At 39.2% G+C, this 22127-nt stretch overlaps 1 protein-coding gene across 4 annotated transcripts in view; it reads left to right on the top strand.

Annotated features, from left to right (window-relative positions):
• The window catches only part of FMN1 (formin 1), a 410926-nt gene that overhangs the window by 306527 nt on the left and 82272 nt on the right, over positions 1-22127 (top strand). For all 4 annotated transcript variants that reach the window (XM_073211578.1, XM_017655899.3, XM_073211580.1 and 1 more), the window contains one exon: positions 16870-16962. In XM_073211578.1, the coding sequence (XP_073067679.1) occupies positions 16870-16962 (93 nt within the window). The remainder of the gene's footprint in view (positions 1-16869; positions 16963-22127) is intronic.

A 22127-nucleotide genomic window follows, 5' to 3' on the forward strand; every position in this document is an offset into this window, starting at 1 on the left:
GTAAATCTTAAAGAATAAAATGAGACATGTGAAGCAGGCCAAGGTCCAAAACACTTGGCCATTAAAAGCCATTAGTTTTTGAACATACAGGTTAAGAACTTGATACAGTTTTCAAGAAATTACTGGGTACAGAGATAAAAGACAACATGCCCAGAGTGGTATAGATGATCAGGCGCCATCAGACCAGTAACTTCCCCTTGCCGTGACTTACAGGAAGAGGAAAGCCCAAGAAAAAGCTGTAATGGCTAATGTTCTAAAGCTGCACATTTGATGGTGTTTGTCTTTTCAAATTGTTTTTCTTGACTATCCTGATGGCCTTGAAAAGCACCATCAAATCTCCAGGTATCAAAAAAAAAAAATCTCCTAAATATGAGGAGGATCTTGTTTGACCTTCTCAGTGAGTTCATTTGTTCAGCAAATATTTATTCAAAGCATTTGAGTTAGCTGCTAATTTTAAATAAACTCACTGAAATGTCAAGTCATTTATAAACACATTTTAAGAGTGTCATCCTCATTTTCTAGGAGAGAAATTTATTACTACTTTCTTTTCTGATTTCTCTTCTGCCAGGAATCTGTCCCTAAGAACAGTGATTAAACTTGCCATCTGTCTGATAAGGGTGGGAAGGTGAGCAGAGTGTTTTCTCCAGCTTTTCTGCAGATTCATATACCATTGCAAAGCCCTTCCTGGTTGTGATATTGTAAAGAGAATCAACAAATATTTTCTTCCTCCTGTTCAAGGCACTGTACCTTGGAACTACAAATACCTAATTTGTTTTCTCAATTCAGAACACATTTTCCCCTAACCCCCTACACCCCAGAATTGAGTGTTTTAAGCTGGGCTCAGTTTTTAAACTGATGTATACATTTAATATATTGTTTTCCTTCCTTAAAGCTATTAGAAAATTGTGAATCATAATCAATGGCCTGTTCAAGTCAGTGACATGGAGGAGAAATAAAAAGTCAGCTAATCTAATAGAAATAATTAAATGACTGGACCGTTTGCCTTTTTAAAAGTCCTATCACAAGTTATTGACTCATCTCCAAAACAGAGACAAGTTCCTGGGTGTCTTCAGGCCTGCAGGACACAGCTTAGAAGAGCCTCCCTTGCCTTTCAATGCTATCACTTAGTCTCAGTAACATCAGAGCTGATGATGTTAGTGAGTTTAATAGACATTTCAGAGTTTTTATACCTCACCCCTCCCAGGGGACACTGTTTGTTTATCACCATTTCAGCTGTCCTGTTCTTCCCAGAATCAACCCTGCCCAGAATCTCCCTGTGCCTCTAAGAATCCTCCATCCTTCCTGACACACTTACACTCATATAACCAAATGATAGCTCCTGTTAGAGACCTGAGCGACTCACCTCCTCTAACCCGCCAGGCCCTGGGATGCAGACTAGTATGGTTGCTGGACCAGTAACTTTCCCTTGCACTATAACTCAGCAGAGAGGTAGGATCAATGACAGGTTTACAGGAGAGCATGGCTTTAAATAGCTGAGGTCAGTGTCTGCAGGCTTCCTGTTAATACCACTAACAGCATCCTGCCAGTGAGACTTTTGGCCACTTTGTTACCCACGCTAAACCCTTTCTGATTTTCAACTTTCTTTTCAAACACATCCTAAGAAACCTCAACTTTCAGCAAATTGACAATGCAGACCTCTTTATATGAAGCCTTGTTTATAGGCCACAATTCTCCTGACAGATTTACAAGTGTCTGTGGAGTTTTAAAGGACGATTGCTTAACAGGCATTAAGTGAGACACATAGGACTGTGTAAATATTTTAGCTAGAATAGGGGATTTTTTTAAAACTCTGAGCCAAATATTGCATTAAAACTGAAAACAGTGGCAAATTGATTAGCATTAGTTGCCAGCTTCAGGCTTTGCCAGTGGTTCCCGTAGCCAGGGACAGATACCAGAACCCATCCACCAGTTTAGGTTGCATGTTTTAAAATAGCTTTCCGTTCTTTTCCTTGCTCTCTTCTGCTTATGCCTTTCCATCTTTCTTTTGTTTCTTCATAGTTTATTTAGATGTAAGCACTTTCCAAAATGTAGAAAATTACAGTTAATGTGACTAACCAGTAAAGGCCAAAGTGGGAACATGGGCCCAGAGGTCAGAGAAATGGGGGAAGGCTTACAGCTGTCCTGGCTAAACAGTGTGGACACAGGTTGCTTTTTGCTAATGGTCTTTTGTATCTTCCTCACTGGTCACTTTGTGGCCAGCTATCACACTGCCGAAAGGAAAGTCCTAAAATCAGCAGTTGATACCTCTTCCGCTTACCTGTCTCCTTGAATCATGAAGAGGCAGGCCTGTTGCCTTCAGCTTTATATGCGTGAGAGGATCTGTCACTTAATTTTAGTAAAAACTTTCAGGCAATATAAGCATTTTGACTCTAGAGAAAGTATTTTTCACTTAAGCATTCCTATAGGAAAGCCATTTTCCTTATTCCAGCACTGGATAGGATAATAGTATCTGTGAGTGAGGCAGCTTCCCCCACCAGGCTTTGCTGTTTCCATCAGCTACTTCTTAATTTTCACTGAAGATGCTAATAAATATAGTGCTCAATTGGTTGCCCTGAAATGTAAATTCTATCTATTCTCCACAAATGGCTAGAATTTTAATCATGTGTACAGATCTTTATTTGAAATTGTTGATCTACAGGTCTGACTATCTTAAAATGATGTGTTTGGAATGAGGTAAATGTGTATTTCACAAAAAAAAGAATCTGAATGTTTAATGTTTATGGACTGCCTGCAGAACCACCCACCCCCCTCCAAAATTCAGGTAGCTCCACTGATAATGACAGTAGTGTTGTTTACATTCAAATTAAATGTGACACAGAGGGGCTTGCAAAAAAGCTGTTTTCATGAACAAGCCTCAAACCTAGTTTTATGCTGTGGTTAATCCCAGATTGCTGTGTGTGAACTTTTGTATGTCACCACTTATCTTCACCTTTGAGTAAATTACCTCAATACGTAGATGGTCATCTCCCTGTTTTCCATTCTGGAGCATAATCACTTCAAACACAAGAACCTTAGCTCCTAAAATATAGTGACAGGCACAATTCTAGCTTATCTGTAACCAGCCAGCCACCACTGCAAAGCAGTACAGAAGACGCAATCTTATTTTCAAAATCTCTTTCCTTCATGTTTCCCATTTTGGTGCAATCCATATTGTAGCAAAAGCAGTTTGGCCACTATGTATCAAGAACTCTAAAAATGTTTTTCCTATTTTACCACTAATTCTACTATCTATCCTAAAGAAGCAATCTTAAAATCTGCGTCTAAGTTTTTATGGGCACAGATGTTACTTAAAGCCTGATTCACTCTAAAAATGAGGCAGAAAGGCCTTACTATTAAACTGCAGGGGAATTGTTAAGTGAACTATGATACATCCACTTGATAAAATTTTATGTGGCTATTAAACATAATGCTTGTGAATTTTGTGACATAATATGAGAAATTGTCCATGCTACATTCAGTAGAAGGAATAAAGGTACAGCAGTTTCTAAATCAAATAAAGCTATATAAAAAAAGCAACATATGAAGGCAGTGCCTATAAAATCATGGAAGGAAGTATGTGATGCAGAGGCTGAGACACTAAGAAAAAGGTACCAAAGTTTTAAATGGTGACTGTTCTGGTAGCAGTTTTGTAAATGATTATTTTCCTACTCTTTTGTAATTTTTTTTCACATTTCTTTATGTATGCTACCATCATCATACTTCTTACAAGTTCATTGATGCTCTCCTCCCCAAGATGAGTTCCTTTCCCTTTCCCATGCTGAGGAACTTCATATTTGGGGCTTCCTATCTAAGACTTCCTGTTATACAGTCTACGTGGAAAACAGAACCTCCCCAAATGTGCTTTTTCTGCCATTATAACACAAGTTTCCTACTTATTGCTTGGAATCTCAGCCTTTTCAGACCAGTCTGAGAAATAAATTTATACTAAAGTATTAGTAATTCTTCTTTGATAATATTTTCAATTAATACATGTTTCTAAAGAGATCTTCTGGAGTTAATCTTTAGTCAAAGGAAGGTTTCTAGTGGGGGTGATTTTCACAAGGACCAAGGGAAGGGATTTTTTTTTTAATAAATAGATGGAGCACTTAACACCCTGTAAATCAAGACATGCCCAGTTTATCTATATTTGAACCTAATCACGGGTAGGTGATTAATGAGTATTTTTTAGGCTAACATCTCGCAGACCAAAGCTGCATCTATAACCACATGATCATCACAGTGAAAATTCTGACTCAGCTATGATGTTTGATAGGAGGGACCTTTGAATAACAGTACTTTAGACAACTCTGTGCAAAGGCTGCAGTTGGTGGCCCAGCTCCGCAAGTCTTTCCAAAAGTTCTAAAGCATGTTGGCATGTCCTCACTTGGCCCTGTCACTTCTGCTTAAATTTTTTCATGGAGAATACTCATGATCACAGGACTTTAAGGTGAATTTGATCCTGGGCAGCCTCCCTCTGTAAAGTGAATAATAATCATGGGATTTTTTCCCTAGGCTCAAACTTCCTGGCAAGTTTATTTTTAAGCAACATTCCTCTGGGGAAAGGGGCATCTACTCTTGATAAAAGTAGCACTAGGCCAAGTCTTAGATGGAAGGATATTCTTCTTTTTGTTCTTCTTTCTCTAGCTTAACTTTTAAAACAAGAGGCTGGAAAATCTGTCTCCACTGGTATCACCCTCCCCAGTTTGGCTTCCTTCCCCTACTCTTCCACCCCCACCCTGGAACTTCCTTTTAAGGTTTCTAGAACCTCCATGTTGCTAGCATCAGTGGTCACTATTCTGTGTGCTACTGACCTCTCAGCAGTAGTGACCAGAGCTGACTGCTCATTCTTTCTTGCAGATCTGGTTTCCTCTCAGATCATATGAACTCCATGCTCCAGCTTTTCTACTTTCCTGCTCATTCTCCATCCACCCTTTGCTGGCCTCCTCTCCACTGCTTGCATGCCCCTGGGTTTGTCCTGCAGCCCCTCCTCTTCTTTGGCTGCACTCTTTGCCTAGCAGTTCATCTACTTTCATGGCTTTAAAAATTTTATGACTTCCTGGTGTGTATTTCTATCCCAGCCATGCTGCCTAAACTGCAGACATTTATATATGAGTGTCTAATTGACATCTCAAACTGAACACAGCCTAAGCAACACTCTTGATTTTCCCACTCAAACTTATTCATGGCTCCCTCCCATACTCTGTCAAGTCTCTAGTCAAACGTCTTCACAGTAAGACTTTTCATGACCATGTTATTGAAAATTATAAACTGCCTGCTTCTGTGGTACTTTCTGACCTCTCTTTCTTAATTAGAGTTCTTTTCAGTTCTCTTAAATCCAGTTCCTTGAATTTAGTTCCTTGTATTTTATAAGGGTCACTGACTCCAGTTTGGAGGACAAATGAGAAGGAGGTAGGGATGGATATGGGAGAAGAGGTGGGAAGATTCCCTGGTGGTCTAGTGGAAAGAGATGGATTTGGGAGCTCCCTTTGGGGTAAAGCTATAGGCTAAACATGTAGCCTTGGGAGTCACAGCCCCACACATGGTTATTTGAGGTGTTCCCTGGATGGGACTATCTGGACAGAGAGCATAGCATGAGAAGAAAGGAAAAGTTAAAGAACATCAACATTTAGTGGCTGAATAGAAAAGGATGAGGCTGCAAAGGAGACAAAGAGTTGAGGTAGGAGGAACACCAGGAATGGGGAATGCAGAACTAATGGAAAAAGTGTCCCAAGGATGTAGAGGTGTTCAACAGCATGGAATCCTGCTAGGCAGTAAATGAAGATGAGATAAGAAAGCAAAAAAGGATGCTGACAATAGGATGGATTCACTGGTGACATCACAGTGTTTCTTCAGTATCAAATAGTGGTGAGGTGAGGTGGATTTCAATGGCTCTAGAAGCGATTGGTCAGTGAGAAACAGGGTGAGGATGGGCAAGTTCCTAAAGATAGTATGGCTGTCAAACAAGATGGCAGCATGAGCAATGAGTCAAAAAAAAAACCCTCCCAAAACCACATATAACATGAAAATACAGCAAATACAACTAATCCTGAAAGAGTGACCAGAAAGAAAACTGCAGCAGATGGCCTACATCTGGAGAAAAGAGAAGACCTCATGGAAAAGGGTAAAGTAGCAAAGCTGCAATCTGGCAGGACCCAATCCCTCCCCACACACCAGCTCACTGGTGGGAAGAAGGGAAATGGAGTGAGGAGGGAGTAGAAGCCCAGCTCTGTAGATCTGCTGTAGGAGTACAAACCCACATTACTTGGTGCTCAGGAGATTAGAGGGTTTGGAGAGCAAACACAGAATACTCAGAGAGACTTGTGGAGATTCCATCCACTTGTGGAGAATAGGTACCCACAACTGGCCACTCTGGGAAAAAAGAAAGGTGGACACTTTGAAAGACTTCCCAATAGCGAGAGGGCTGCTATAGGTGAAAGGATTACACAGAGCTTGCTGCTCAGGGGAAAGGATGGGTAGACAAAATCATCCAGGCGCACTCATACCAGCAGGTTAGGAGCTTCAGGTACTCCATCCCCCTGGCTGGCAATGCAGCACATAGGCCACCCACTGTGATATGAAGCCTACCACTCCTTCCTCCCAGCTGACACTGTTTCACAAACCTGCTGCCCCTGCCATTGCACCAGACAAGCTGGAGGGTGGCCCCACCTACAGCAGCTACAGGGGTGTAGCATAGAGACTCCTCCATGCACACTCAGCCCACTGGCATTGGCAGTGGAGGCAGGCACTGCAGCCAGGAAGGAGAAAAGAACTCTTTCCTCCCACCAGGCTTTGGCGCTGTGTACCTGTTAACCCCTGCCATTGTTCCAGGGGCTGGACATCTCCAGAGAGTAAAGCTTCTGAGCACTAGAGGGCGCTGCCTAGACAAAGTTATTATTCCATAGTAATCACTGGAAATATGAAATCGCAAAAGAAACTGGTACAAACTGAAATCCCTCAAAAACCAGAAAGAGGGCTAAGTGAAACTGAAATTACCATATTCTTGATTAAAATTTAAAAATAAAAATCATAAACATACAGAAAAATAATTAAGACCTCAGTGAAGAGTTCAAAAAAGAGAAAGAAACTTTGAAAAATACAGTATTTGAAATGAAACATACAATGGAGGGATTCAAAAGCAGATTAGCTGAGGTAGAGAAGATGGCAAATGAAATAGAAATTAGAGAACAGGACTACAAAGAAGCTGAGGCACAGAGAGAAAAAAGGATCTCTAGGCCTGAAAGAATAGTAAGAGAACTGTGCAACCAAGCCAAATGGAGCAATATTTGAATTATAGGGGTAAAAGAAGAAGAAAAGAGAGAAAAAGGGATAGAAAGTCTCTTTGAGGAAATAATTGCTGAAAACTTCCCCAATCTTGGGAAGAAAATATTCTCTCAGGCCATGGAAGTGCACAGATCTCCCAACACAAGGGACCCAAGGAAGAACAACACCAAGGCATATAATATTTAAAATGGCAAAGATCAAGGAAAAGGACAGAATATTAAAAGCAGCCAGAGAGAGAAAAAAGATCACATACAAAGGAAAACCCATCAGGCTATCATCAAACTTCTCAGCAGAAACCTTAAAGGCCAGAATGGAGTGGCATGATATCTTTAATGCAATAAAACAGAGGGCCTCCAACCAAGAATATGCTAACTAGCAAGATTATCATTTAAATTTGAAGCAGGGACTAAACAATTTCCAGATAAGCAAAAGGTGAGGGAATTTACCACCACCAAATTGTCTATACAGTGTATTTTGGAGGGACTGCTATTGATGGAAGTGTTCCTAAGGCTAAATAGCTGTTACCAGAGAAAATAAAATCAGAGTAAAGGAAGTAGACCAATTAATTACTAAGCAAATGGGAAATTAAATCAACTACCCACAAAGTCAGTCACGGGACACACAAAGAGTACAAAATATGACACCTCATATATAAAGAGTGGAGGAGGAAGAAAAAGAAGAGGAAAAAAAACTTTAGGCTGTGTTTCTAATAGTGTACTAAGTGAGTTAAGTTAGACTGTTAGACAGTAAAAAAGCTATGCTTGAAACTTTGGTAACCATGAATCTAAAGCCTGCAATGTCAATAAGTACATACCTATTGTTAATCACCCTAAATGTAAATGGACTCAGTGCACCAATCAAAAGACATAGAGTTACAGAATACATAAAAAAACAAGACCCATCTGTATGCTGCCTACAAGAGACTCACTTCAAACCCAAGGACACACACAGACTGAATGTGAAGGAATAGAAAAAGATATTTCATGCAAGCAAGAGGGAGAAAAAACTGGGAGTAGCAGTACTTGTATCAGACAAAACAGATTTCAAAACAAAAAAAGTAATGAGACAAAGAAGGATGTTACATAATGATAAAGGGGTCAGTCCAACAAGAAGATATAACCATTATAAGTATCTGTGCACACAATACAGGAACACCTACATATGTGAAACAAATACTAACAGAATTAAAGGGGGAAATAGAATGCAATGCATTCATTTTAGGAGGCTTCAACACACCATTCACTCTAAAGGACAGATCAACCAGACAGAAAATAAGTAAAGAGTTAAAGACACTGAGCAATGCATTAGAACAGACAGACCTAACAGACATCTACAGAACACTCCACTCAGAAGCAGCAGGATACACATTCCTCTCAAGTGCACATGGAACATTTTCCAGAATAGATCATATGCTAGGCCACAAAAAGAGCATCAGTAAATTCAGAAGGATTGAAATTGCTCCAACCAGATTCTCAGACCACAAAACTATGAAACTAGAAATAAATTATGCAAAGAAAACAAAAAAGTCCACAAACACATGGAGGATTAACAACATGCTCCTAAATAATCTATGGATCAATGACCAAATAAAAACAGAGATCAAGCAATATATGGAAACAATTGAAAACAACAGCTCAATACCCCAAAATCTGTGGGACACAGTGAAGGCAGCTCTAGGAGGAAAGTATATTGCAATATAGGCTTACCTCAAGAAAGAAGAACAATCCCAAATAAACAGTCTAAACTCACAATTAATGAAACTAGAAAAAGAAGAAAAAATGAGGCCCAAAGTCAGTAGAAGGAGGGACATAATGGATCAGAGCAGAAATTAATAAAATCGAGAGGAATAAAACAATAGAAAGAATTAACAATACCAGGAGCTGGTTCTTTGAGAAAATAAACAAAATAGGTAAATCCTTAGCCAGACTTTGAAGAAAAAAAGAGTCTACACACATAAACAGAATCAGAAATGAGAAGGAAAATCCAATGGACACCACAGGAATACACTGAATTATTAGAGAATACCATGAAAAATTATATGCTAGCAAATTGGATAACCTAGAAGAAATGGACAACTTTCTAGAAAAATATAACCTTCTAAGACATAACCAAGAGAAACAGAGAATCTGAACAGACCAATTACCAGCAATGAAACTGAATTGATAATCAAAAAGCTACCTAAGAACAAAACCCCTGTACCAGATGGCTTCTCTGGTGAATTTTATCAAACATTTAGAGAAGACCTAATACCCATCCTCTTTAAAGTTTTCCAAAAAGTAGAAGAGGAGGGAACACTTCCAAACTCATTCTATGAGGCCAGCATCACTCTAATACCAAAACCAGACAAAGATACCACAGAAAGAAAATGACAGATCTATATCTCTGATGAACATAGATGCAGAAATACTCAACAAAATATTAGCAAACCAAATTCAAAAATACATCAAGAGGATCATACACCATGATCAAGTGGGATTCATCTCAGGGATGCAAGGATGGTACAACATTCGAAAATCCATCATCAGCATCCACCACATCAACAAAAAGAAGGACAAAAACCAAATGATTATCTCCATAGATGCTGAAAAAGCATTTGACAGAATTCAATATCCATTCATGAAAAAAACTCTCAACAAAATAGGTATAGAGAGCAAGTACCTCAACATAATAAAGCCAATATTCAAGAAACCTACAACCAACATCCTACTTTACAGCAAAAAGCTAACAGCTTTTCCTTTAAGATTGGGAACAAAACAAGGATGCCCACTCTCCCCACTTTTATTCAGCATAGTACTAGAGGTCCTATCCCTGTCAGTCAGATAATACAAAGAAATAAAAGGCATCCAGATTGGTAAGGAAGAAGTTACATTGTCACTGTTTGCAGATGGCATGATGTTTTACATAAAAAACCATAAAGAATCCACCCCCAAACTATTAGGACTAATAATTCAGCAAAGTTGCAGGATACAAAGTTAATACACAGAAATCTGTTGCATTCCTATATACTAATGAGGAACTAGCAGAAAGAGAAATCAGGAAAACAATTCCATTTACAATTGCATTGAAAAGAATAAAATACCTAGGAGTGAATATAACCAAAGAGGTGAAAGATCTATACTCTGAAAACTATAAGACACTCATGAGAGAAATTAGACTCCAATAAACAGAAATACATCCAGTGCTCATGGATAGGAAGAATTAATACTGTTAAAATGGCCATCCTGCCTAAAGCAATCTACAGATTCAATGCAATCCCTATCAAAATATCAACACCATTCTTCAGTGAACTAGAACAAATAGTTCTAAAATTCATATGGAACCACAAAAGACCCCAAATAGCCAAAGCAATCCTGAGAAGGAAGGATAAAGCTGGGGAATTACACTCCCCAATTCAAGCTCTACTACGAAGCCACAGTAATCAAGACAATTTGGTACTGGTACAAGAACAGAATAGAGAGCCCATATATAAACCCACACATATACAGCCAATTAATACACGATAAAGGAGCCATGGATATGCAATGCAGAAATGACAGCCTCTTCAACAACTGGTGTTGGCAAAACTGGACAGCTACATGTAAGAGAAGGAAACTGGATTATTGCCTAACTCCATGTACAAAAATAAACTCAAAATGGATCAAAGACCTGAATATAAGTCATGAAACCATAAAATCTTAGAAGAAAACACAGGCAAAAATCTCTTGAATATAAACATGTGCAATTTTTTCCTGAACACATCTCCTCAGGCAAGGGAAACAAAAGCAAAAATGAACAAGTGGGACTACATCAGACTAAAAAGCTTCTGTACAGCAAAGGACACTATCAGTAGAACAGAAAGGCATCCTACACTATGGGAGAATATAGCAGATTCTTTAAGTGCCTTGTCTTCAGTCCAGTTGTTTGTTTAATAGATCTTTTATTTTGATAACTCTTACTGGTACCTTTTGAAAACTAATGTGTTCAATTTCTCAAGTACCTTTGTATTCCAATCTCATTTTCCACTTCAGATCCATGGTTTAATAAATATTATAACTTCAAATGAAGGCATAGTCACACACCTAAGATTTGAAAAACCACTCTACCTTATAAAAGAAGCACAAATAGAACATTCTTCACTTGTCTGCTCATTATATTTCCTGGTTAAGACTCAGAGTTTCTAGTTAGCTTTTCTTTCAGCATTCAATGTAATTCCCCCAATTAAAATATGCAATGTAATTATTTTTGGTATATTCACAGTCATTCAACCATCACCACAATCAATTTTAGATAATTTTCATTACCTCATAAGAAAGCCCTTGTGCTCCTTAGCCGTCACTCCTCTGTCTGTCATTCCCTCTCTCCCCAGCCCTACACAACCATAATCGACTTTCTGTCTCTGTGGATTTGCCTATTCTGGACATATCATATAAATGGAAACACAGAATATGTGGTTCTTTGTGACTGGCTTCTTTTACTTAGCATAATGTTCTAATTAGTTTCTGAGACAGATACTGTGTGTACGCACTCAAAATTGCACTGGTGTATGTGACTCCATCTCTGTGTCTACACATTATTCTGAAGTAACATTCTGATCCAGGTACCATGCATGTTTTCACTCCTATGTTTTTACTCCTAATTGCCTGTTCAAGTTCTTTTTTTTTTTGGAGGTGGAGTGCATATAGATTTTGGATAGAGATTCTTTTCTTTGGATATAGATTTTTGCCTTTGGGTGAATACAGTTACTAGGAGGATTGATTTGGACATCATAATTACATCAGTTGAATTCCCAAACTAAGGATAAATAAAGCACCTTTATTTATAGGTTGCCCATACAAGGGTCATTAATGCACAGTTGTCTGATTTGAACCCAGGAAGTTGGACTTCATGGGTGTTATTTAGCACGACTTAGCAGTCCCTCTGAAATCTAACCTATATAGGTCTCTTCTAGAACACATTTTTTGTTTGCCCCCTACAACCCACACCAACATTTCTCTAACACTGCTCAAGCATACTAAGCCTTAAAATGCACCCTGTATTCAACACCAGAACTCAAGAACATGAAATAAGCAATTATTATTTCAAACTTGTGTCATTTATTTTGACTTAAAGCAACTTGAAGTCTTCCTTAGTGTAGCCTTTAAAAAATGTATGTGCAGAAAATAGCCATAAAGTAGTACATTCTTTGTGCCATCCTTTAATCAAAATTTTAAAATTCTTAATATTTTACTAGTTTTATATGTTATTTCCCTCTTCCATAGAAATCCTTGAATTGCAACTAGGCAAAAGCTATTTTAATTTTACTATTTTAATGCATTGGATATAATATTCCCTAGCCCTTCAGTTCAAAGCCAATGCCATGAAAAAGAATTGTGTAGGTTTGTTGTGCTAATATCGCAATTTTGATTCCTGAATTTGTCTTTAAGTTTGTTTTGATAAAAGTTCTAGGATAGAAAACTAAGAGTTCTCTCTCTGTCTCTCTTTGTGTCTGATGTGAAAAGCACTATTACTAAAAAGGGACACTGACGTACATTAATATGAAACATACATTGCACGTTTGTTAACACTGGAGTAGGTTAATGTGAAAGGAAATAATTCACATATTTGCATGCAGTTCAAATTACCTGAAATAATAATTACTATGTGCCATACCCACTAAGAAATTTGTGTTGGTGATCCATTCACAACAATGTATGAGAGCTTAGATATTTTAGTCTGGTTTTTTTTTTTCACTGATATATCCCCAAGTACTATTTCTGGCACACAATAGTTATTTGGCAAATTGATGTATTTATTGAATGATTTCCTTTAGGATAAACTCATTAACCCAGCATTTTATGCCCTTTATAATCTGACTCTGATTTGTATTTCTCAGGTAAACCCCATGGATATAATACAAAAATTTGCTTTAACCAAATAGTTCTGTATATTGCTGTAGCAATCCTCTGTAGTGGTCCTTTGAGCATGGAGATTATGGAAAGGACAGGGATCTTGTAAAAAGGAAGGAGAGGTATAACTGGCACAGAGCAATGGAGGGAGTAGGGTGGGAATTAGGTAAGCAGAGAAGAGAGAATATTCTAGACTGGAAAAGCAGAACCTGCATAAATCTTTCCTTTCCTCTAAAAATGTATTCTGATTTCACTCAATCCATAGGTCCTCAAACACAAAGAGAGAGACATGCTCCATATTTTCCTAAAAAATGCCCATGTGCATTTGATCTGTTCAGGTGATTAAACATATATTAAAATTTGATTAAGTATATCTAGGCCTTGCCTCTACATTCTTCTACCCATTCTGTTTTAAGTGGCTCAGCAGACTTTATTCTCTGTTTGTAGGGATCAAAAATGAAGTGGCCTATGACCTAGACAGTCATAGACAGCCAGTCTAATATCTGAACTCTTAAAACATTTGAGGTTATATTTTTCCTTTCACTAAATTCTTCACAAGTACTTAACTTTACATGAGAATACTTTCAATTTTGTGTCTATTGTTTCATTTTCTCTCACAACAATCACTTAGCTAACTTCAGCAATTAATACAATTTTAATTCTATCAAAAACTTCACAGTGGGCCATTGGGGGAAGAAAGGAAGAGAACCTGGGGTGCCTTTGGCTTTTCCCATCGGGACTCCAGGCACAGCCCACACCTGAGGCAGCCTTGGTGGTCTGGCAGTACTGTGTACGTGCCTCCTGGCTGGGGGATAATCTGCATTTGTGGACTTGTCAGTGACCTCTCTCCTTTACGTGCTGCTGGCTTCCAGTGTTACCATGAATTAGCCTTCAGGTCCTCCACTGGTCTGCTGGAAAGCACCCGGAGAAGCCAATTTGATAGACTGGAGCAGGTGAGCTGCCTGGCCACTGGCGTGCATGACTGTGCTGAGCCGGTCCGGGTTGGAGGGCAGCTCTTTGCTTGATGGTGTGGAGAAGTTTAATTCTGACAGGCTACGAGGGAGGCTGGGCCCGCTGGCGGGGGCAGAGAGGACCCCGAGGGCAGCAGGGGAGCAGTTCTTGTTGGCACTGGTTTCAGTTTCTGATTTCAAAGCCATGAGGTTCAGAGGCCTAGGGCACTTGTTTCACATTTGCTTCATTTTTTCCCCAGGAGTTTCTTCAGTGAATTCTCACCACGGGGGGTAGAACTTGAGCGAGGCCAGGAAAATCATTATCTCTATGTTCTAAATAGGAGGTTTGCACTGGAATGGATTTCTGTAAATACGGTGCACAGCATTTGTAACCAGTAACCCCCAACCATGACCTGACATGTCATTCTGACTGTAACATGTTTCCTGATCAATCTTACTAAGTTATAAAAATAGCAAATAATATTTATTAGGCCACTTGTCAGTGCTAGGCACTCTGCACACCACCTTATGTGCTTTATCTCACTTCATTCGTGTACCATGGCCAACAAGGGGAGCGTCCCATTTTGCAGATGAGAAAAATAAGCCACAGCCCACTTGAGCCCAGGTAGGTCTTGAGATTACACCACTATATGGCTTCCTACAATCTAAACGGTTTGGTGGACCTCATGGGCTTTGCCATCAAGCCAAGGACAAAGGGAGAGCAACAGTGACCAACCCTTTCAATTCAGGCAACAGTGGAAGTTTTTCCTTTTGTGATTAGGTGAATAAGCTCTGCCTTTGGCTTGGCTCTGTCTGGGGGCAAGTAACCTTGAAGGAATTATTGTCATGGCTTCAGTTGTGTCCCATTACCAGACTGCAAGTGTGCCTCTCCAGATATTTGTGTCCATAAAAATGGTTCTCTGTAAGCAGTATTTTTGGAAGTGAATGTAGTAGAGGGCTAACTAAGGAATTTAAAGGACTCCTCCAATTTATATTGTGAGCAGTTCTAGCTTTGCTTTAGACATGGCTACCAGGGTTACCAGAATCATCACTGGATATCATCAGAAAAACTGACGTTAGCATCAAAGTTTGAAAAATGCTGATCCTGGAGAACAGACGTCTTCCAAGGAGTCTCTCAGCACTACCCAATCAGAAGACAATCTTTGCTACCTTGTTTGTGTCTTATGCATGAAGTGGTGATGGTGAGGCCAGATGGAGGGGATCTTTAAAAGACACTGAACCCTTTCACAACAGCTTGGGACAGTCACAGTGTTTGCAGTGTGAAGACACTGGGACCCTTGGTGTCCCTGTCCTGGAAAGGGAGGACAGAGGTCTCGCTGTGCTCTGAGTCTGGATCAACAGTGCTCATTTTCTTCAACCTTCCTCCCCATAAGAATCCAGTTAAGGTGTGGAAATCACATGCTTTGGCCAGGTAATGCATGAAGCTTTCTGGAGAAGTTTGGGGACAAGTAAATGAAGCCTGTATGATGGCTCCTCAGAGCTTAATATGAGCACACAAGTAATTAAAATCAAAGGCAAAACATAAGCAGTCCACTGAAGACCCTAGAGTGGTGTGAAGGATGCAAAAACTTTAGATTGGAAAGTGCTTTGTGGCAGTGGCAGCATCTCAGAGAAACTTTTTAAGATGACCGAGACTTTGTCAAATCAGCAGAAAGTAGGTATGCACTTAAATCAGAATTTATTTTGTAATACAGAGAATCATGCAAATCGCAACATGGAGATGTTGGTTGATATAATTCGGAAACATTGTAGTTTTTGTTGGTTGGTCAAACACATGGGGAAAATGATGCTGAAAGGTAGAATGGTGCCATAATGGAAAGGGCCTTAAATCCCAAGCCTGGAAGTTTGAATATAATTTAATTAGCAATGAGCACCCATGGATAGATTTTTCTTTTTGCCTCTCCCCTCCTTTGTTTTCAGAGGATGGTCTTGCCTTATAATTCATACAGACCAGAGAAACCTTAAGACCCCAAATTAACACTTGATCTCTTCTCCCTTAAAACAAAAGAAGAGAACAAAATGAAAAGACACATTCCACTGTTTCCCTTCGCAGTAAATGACACAGTTGCCACTGTGCTGGTGAACTGTGGATTATTGTGGTTTCCATGTCACCATATCAGAATATCTAATTTAAGAGGGCTTGATCATCAAAAGAGCAAGCTATTACAAATTCCAGATATTCTGCCTGAAGTAAATCACATATAAAATGATTTCACCCATGTTAGTGCAATATTCATGGGAAGATGAATGGGAAGCATGAAAAACCTAATCTTGGCTGAGTTCTCATGATGAGATGTGGGTGTCACCCTGAGGAATCATCAGTTTGATGGTTCCAAGCCCCTTGGGTGGCTGGGGATTTCTGCAAAATCTATTTCAAGCTTTACCTTTGGAATGTAAATCTGAAGAGGGTTGGAGCTCTTAATTCCCTGGGACTAGTCCTTCGAGAGTTTTTGTCCTCTATTTTTTAGATACAAAAAGCAGAGTACTTCACCTGTCCCAAGTCAGAGGCTTTTCTGCATCTCTAAAAGGAAACTTCGAGGTGATGTGCTTCCTTGTTCCTAAGAAAGGTGTGGAGTGAGCTAATGATATTTTTTTTGTTTGTGTTGTCTCTGTTTTTGCTTTTCCCCCTGGAATTTGGATGAACAGTGATTGATCATAATTTTGCACAACTGATACCTAAGAGCATAGCACGGAGCACAAGCTCAGCAGATACGTGTTCTTGAGGAAGTCTAATTCCAAACTTCTCTTCACAGCAAGTGAGAAACAGATGGTGATGGTGTGCAAGGAATCCCCAAAGGAGCATCTCCAGCCTTTCAAGGACAAACTGGAAGAGTTCTTCCAGAAAGGTAGGGAGCTGTGTCCACTGCACATACACAATACTCTGAAACATCCTCTGAGCTGTGGAGCTCTCTCTGATCCCACTGCCCAGCATCCCTGCTGGTCACCAGCAGCTCCAGTGACCCCGGGAGTCCATGTCCCCATGGTGGTCACATGCACAATGTAAAGGCATGTCCTGCACTTTCCTATCACCTTTCAAATCCATTTTCATATTTTAAATCCTTTTACATTACTCTAGTTTTCATAAACTTTGAGGAAAGACTAAATGGCCTGAAGAAAAGCATGAAATATTTTTCTTCGCTGACCCCCAGTTAATAATTTCTGCTCTTGACATGTAGAATTAATTTGAAATGAGGCTCATGTTCACTTAGATTCCATTTTTATTTTTAATTGCTACTATTCTATGTCTGGAAAATTCTGTGGTGTGTATATCTGGGTATTATCTCCCTGGATGCTGTAATGGCTTTATTATAATCCTTTCTCTTTGAACCAGATAGCATCTTAAAACTTATATTGTGAATTTTACTCTTTCTTTGTTGGAAAAAGATATACACGAACAGATTTAGAACCCCGAAAATCTTCTTCAGTGCCTTGGAAAAGGAATTTGCAAGTCAGCATTAGGGATTATATGTTAACTTCTTCTCTGCTAGGTTTCTCAAGAAACTTCTGGTCTGTTCTGAGAGAGGAAACTAAGTGAGGCAAACTGGACCTCTTATCAGGGGAGCAAAGGTGTGGCTGTAGTAAAATGTTCAAAGAAAGCCCCAGAGGCTGTGGTTTCTCAACCCTGGCTGCATTCTAGAATCACCTGGGGGAGATTTTTTAAATTTTGACAGCCAAACTCCAGACCTACCATCTATGGGGCTGGAACCAGGCATCAGCACTTTTTTTTTAACCCCTCAGGTGAATCACACCCTGTGTGCAGCCCAGGTTGAGAACCACTATTATCAAGCTTAGTTCACCTTTGAAATGTGTATTCAAAGATGTTTATTCAGAAATGCTATATGGTAGGCATTCCTTGTCCTTCTCTTAAGGGCTGTTTATTGGGAGAGATCTGTCATAGTATACAGGAGTCAGCTCTCTTTCAACCAGCCTAGTAAAGGGAAGATGGGAAAGACATTAGGAATAGCCTCAAGTCCATGGTTAAAACAAAATCAGCCAAAACACAGCACAAGAATTTAAAGGAAAATCACCATTCCCTAAGAAATTTAAAAATACAGAAATAAAATATTATAGGAATCTTAATGATTCCCAATATTGTGTGGTGTAAAGAGCCACTGTTGAAATAATCTGTTACTGTTATTACTTCACTGAGTTGGTCAAAAATCAGTCTAGAATCATACTGTCCAATATATATGGCACATACTAGCCGCATGCCACTGTTGAGCACATGAGATCCGGTTTGAGAGATGCTATAAGGGTAAAACACAGATTGAATTTTGAAGACTTAGTGCAAAAGAACACACAAAATATTTCATTTCTGATTTTTATATTGATAGTGATAAAGTAATAGTTTGAATATATTGGGTTAAAAAAATGTTATTAATTTACCTGCTTTTTGTTTTTAAGCATGGCTACTGGAAAATTTTGAATAACATTTCTGGCTTGCATTTTATTTCTGTTGTATAGAGTTTGTCTAGAGACACAATCCCTTGGCCTTCCTCATCTCCTTCACGCTCCTCTTTACATTGTGGCTCTACTTTCTCAGCTTGCATCCTGGGTTGTCCGGATGCAGTTTCACCAGCTAGCCCCTCCCCACTTTTGCTCTGGGCCTGGCTATTGTTTGGCTCTCAGGGAGGAGTGGGATGCTTAACTGAAGGAGGTGGCAGCATGCTACTTCATCAGGCCACTCTGTGGTTCAGGGGGTGGGGGGTTGCCAAGTTACAGTATATATAAGTGGAATAACTCTTTATTGCTGTGGAATTCTAAACAATGGTCTGTTTTTCCTGTGGATGTTTCACAGAAATTATAGGATTTTCTTTCTTCCATAAATATGCTTTATCTACCCTGGATAATCAAATTTTTATGGCAACTGTCATACAATATAGTATCCTGTCTAATGTTCCATTCATTGGAAGAAACACCTTTATTGTAAGTAGTACAAACAAAGAAAAATTGTTGGCATCTACGCCATGATGTGTCACAGATTTTAGGATGTACTCCTAATCAGAGATGCTAAAATTTGAAAATTTGATCAGTTTTAAAGTTGATGTAATATGGCACTACTTTTAAGCATAAAGAACCAGAATGAAGGCACGCCTGACACTTCCAGGTAAGCACCAAAGGGGATGTTTTTGTTCAAATTCAGGAAAAAGCAAAGAGAATGGTAATGATGGCAGTGGCAGCAATGACAGCTAACAACTGCCACATGTGGTTGCATGCCGGACACCAGGGGGGGAGATCATCTCTCTTATTTAGGCTTCATGACAACCCTCCGAAGTAAGCAGTTTATCACCCTGTTATACAGATGAGGAAACTGAGGATTAGGAATTCTCTGTAGACAAGTTATGAAAGGGCATTCCAGGCAGAGGAAAACACTGCAAAGCTCAAAATGAAAGACATGATGTGTTTGGGGAGCGGCAAGAGACTGGGTGTGGCTGGATCACAGGGCAAATGGGAAGAACACCAGACCAGAAGGGAGAGGAAGGTCACATGAAGACTTGCTAAAGAATGTGAACTTTGTCTTATAGGCAAGAGAGAGCCTTGGAAAAGTAGTATGTATGTGAATGACATGGTCACGCTGGCTTTGTTTCTGTATGCAGGATCATTTCGCTTTTTGTTGTTGAGAAATACATTATAACTAAGCAATGTAAAGAAGGTTTGGATAGGAAAAGACTGGAAGGCAGTCTCTCAAGCTGTTCTGCAATAGTCTAGGCAAATGACGGTAAGAACTTGAGCAGAAGTGGTCACAGTAAAATTAGCAAGGGAAGGGATGCATTTATCAAGGTTTTAAGAGTTATAGCACTAGATAACCCACTGGAAGCACAAAAACAAGAGAAAAGGATAATTCTGCTTTTTCTTGCTTGATAACTGGCTTAATACTGATGAAGAGAACCAGATTTGGGATGGAAAACAATAAGGTAAACTCTGGACGTGCTGGTTTGACATATGACTGAGGCCCACAGGTAGAGATGCCGGGCCCACAGGAGAGTACTGGATTAGAGTTCAGAGGGTGGCAGTTTAAGTCATAGGAATGAATGTGAAAGCCCAAAGAAAAGATGTAGACTGAGAAGGTCCCTGAAGTTTCAGAGTGTCTGACACAGGGTAATAACCATAATAGAGAAAAGATGCTTCTATACTTTCATAATATTTGAGTATTTGGCAAGAAAGCCAGTTTTCTAATTAGGGGTCTTATCACTCATAAAGTCTTAAGCAATCACGTTCTTTATGCCTGAGAAGTCACAAACATGTGTTGTGACTCAGTTGATTCATTGTTAGGCTAATATTTATAAAAGTTGCAATTCAGTTCTTCTAACATTCATAATTTAATTTTTCTTTTGCAAATCATATCCTGTTGCCACATTCAAGTGAAGATGATGTGTTTGTCTTTATGTCTTTTATCACCCTTCCCTTCCAAAATGCCCTTAAATAGCATTATTTGACAAAATTGTGGTGACTGTTCTTGACTAACTTCATTTCCTGTGCAAAATAGAAAGTAATTTTAATAACATCACTTCCAGAGTTGCAATCCCTTTGGCATATAAGCCTTTTTTCCTTACATGGTTTTTCTTTTCCACTGTCAGCTCGTGTTGATTTCAGTTTATGGCTCAGTTCAGAGTAGCCTTGTGCAGACATTACTCGAGCTCATGTTTTCTCACCCTCAGATCAAACATGGTCATAATGATATGGCCTTCAAAAATGTGATGCTCACATTAAAAGTCCCCATAAACATGGCAGGGATCCTGTAATTGAAAGAAGGCGCTGAGCAACTGATTAGATCCCAGGTATAGATCTTGTAGGTGGTCTTTGCATGCTGTTAAATTGGTCATTTGTATTTATAGCTTTGGCAGGGAGGGCTGGAACCTAAACTGGTGCTAATACCAGCACTCTCCTACACTTGACCTTATCTCATTTTCCACTAACTTTACCTGGCATCCATGAGCAGAACCATGTCAAAATGAATCTGAATGAACCATGCTACTCCAAGTTTATCAAACTGTCCTCTAAGTTTCTTTGACCAGCTGAGATTAGAGATAATCTTAATGGCAAGAAACTGTTTTCTAGTTAAAAATAAATAAATTTACAAGACTAAAAAGCAAACAAAACAATAACTCTAATACCCATATTGAATGCAAACAGAATGATCTAAGTAGCTGAATACTGCATGACAGCTGTGACTGTCTATCTGGTCCTATTCACTTTCTCATCCCATCATAATGTAGGCTCAGCCTGGCCCATGAAAGGTGTTAATAATTAGTTGTAGAATTAATAAACAGTCTGAATCTTGTAAAGTGCCTAGAGGCTTTTTGTTTTTCTCTGTATGTTCCCTGTTTAAATCCTTTCAGAATAGGTAAATCATGCCAATTCAAATCTGGAGAGATGCATTGTGGGTCTATAATGCAGGTTTGTGATCAAACCTCCTTGACATCAAAACACCTTTCTATGTCAGATATGCATATAATCCATTCTTAATAAATACATAGCTCAGATTAGATTGACAAGGTCCATAATTGAACTTGTAAACTATAGAATAAGAGCAGGTTGCTAGGTAAGGTAGAAAGAAAGCCATGTGAGTCAGCATATTCAAGCATTAAGGTCACAGAGATCAGGAAGGGTTAGTGAGCTGGAAAGTATGATGTGAGAGGGGAAATCATTCTTACATTCTGTACAGAGCTTGTGGAAGGAAGAACTATGGCTGGGTGAATGTATGCTCTGTAAGGGTCAAACCAGGTTGTTGTATACCTCCCTACTACTCAAAAAAGTGTTAGCCAGGATGGTCCCCAGTGACATCAAATGGCCAAGAATTAAGATAATCTGTTGGGATTTCTGGGTCGCTGAAGTTAAGAGAGCAGTAACCAGAATGTGGAGAAAGCTATTTTATCAGAGGTTTATGAAGCAGACTTTTATCTGAGAGGATTAGTTTGAATCAGTTTTTGTTTTGTTTTCTTTTTTTCCCCCAGAAATTCCTATAAAGAACACAACTCCTCCACCCCTTCCCACCAAAATCAGTGAAGTA

The sequence above is a fragment of the Manis javanica genome, chromosome 8 (assembly GCF_040802235.1).
Source record: "Manis javanica isolate MJ-LG chromosome 8, MJ_LKY, whole genome shotgun sequence".
NCBI classification, from domain to species: domain Eukaryota; kingdom Metazoa; phylum Chordata; class Mammalia; order Pholidota; family Manidae; genus Manis; species Manis javanica.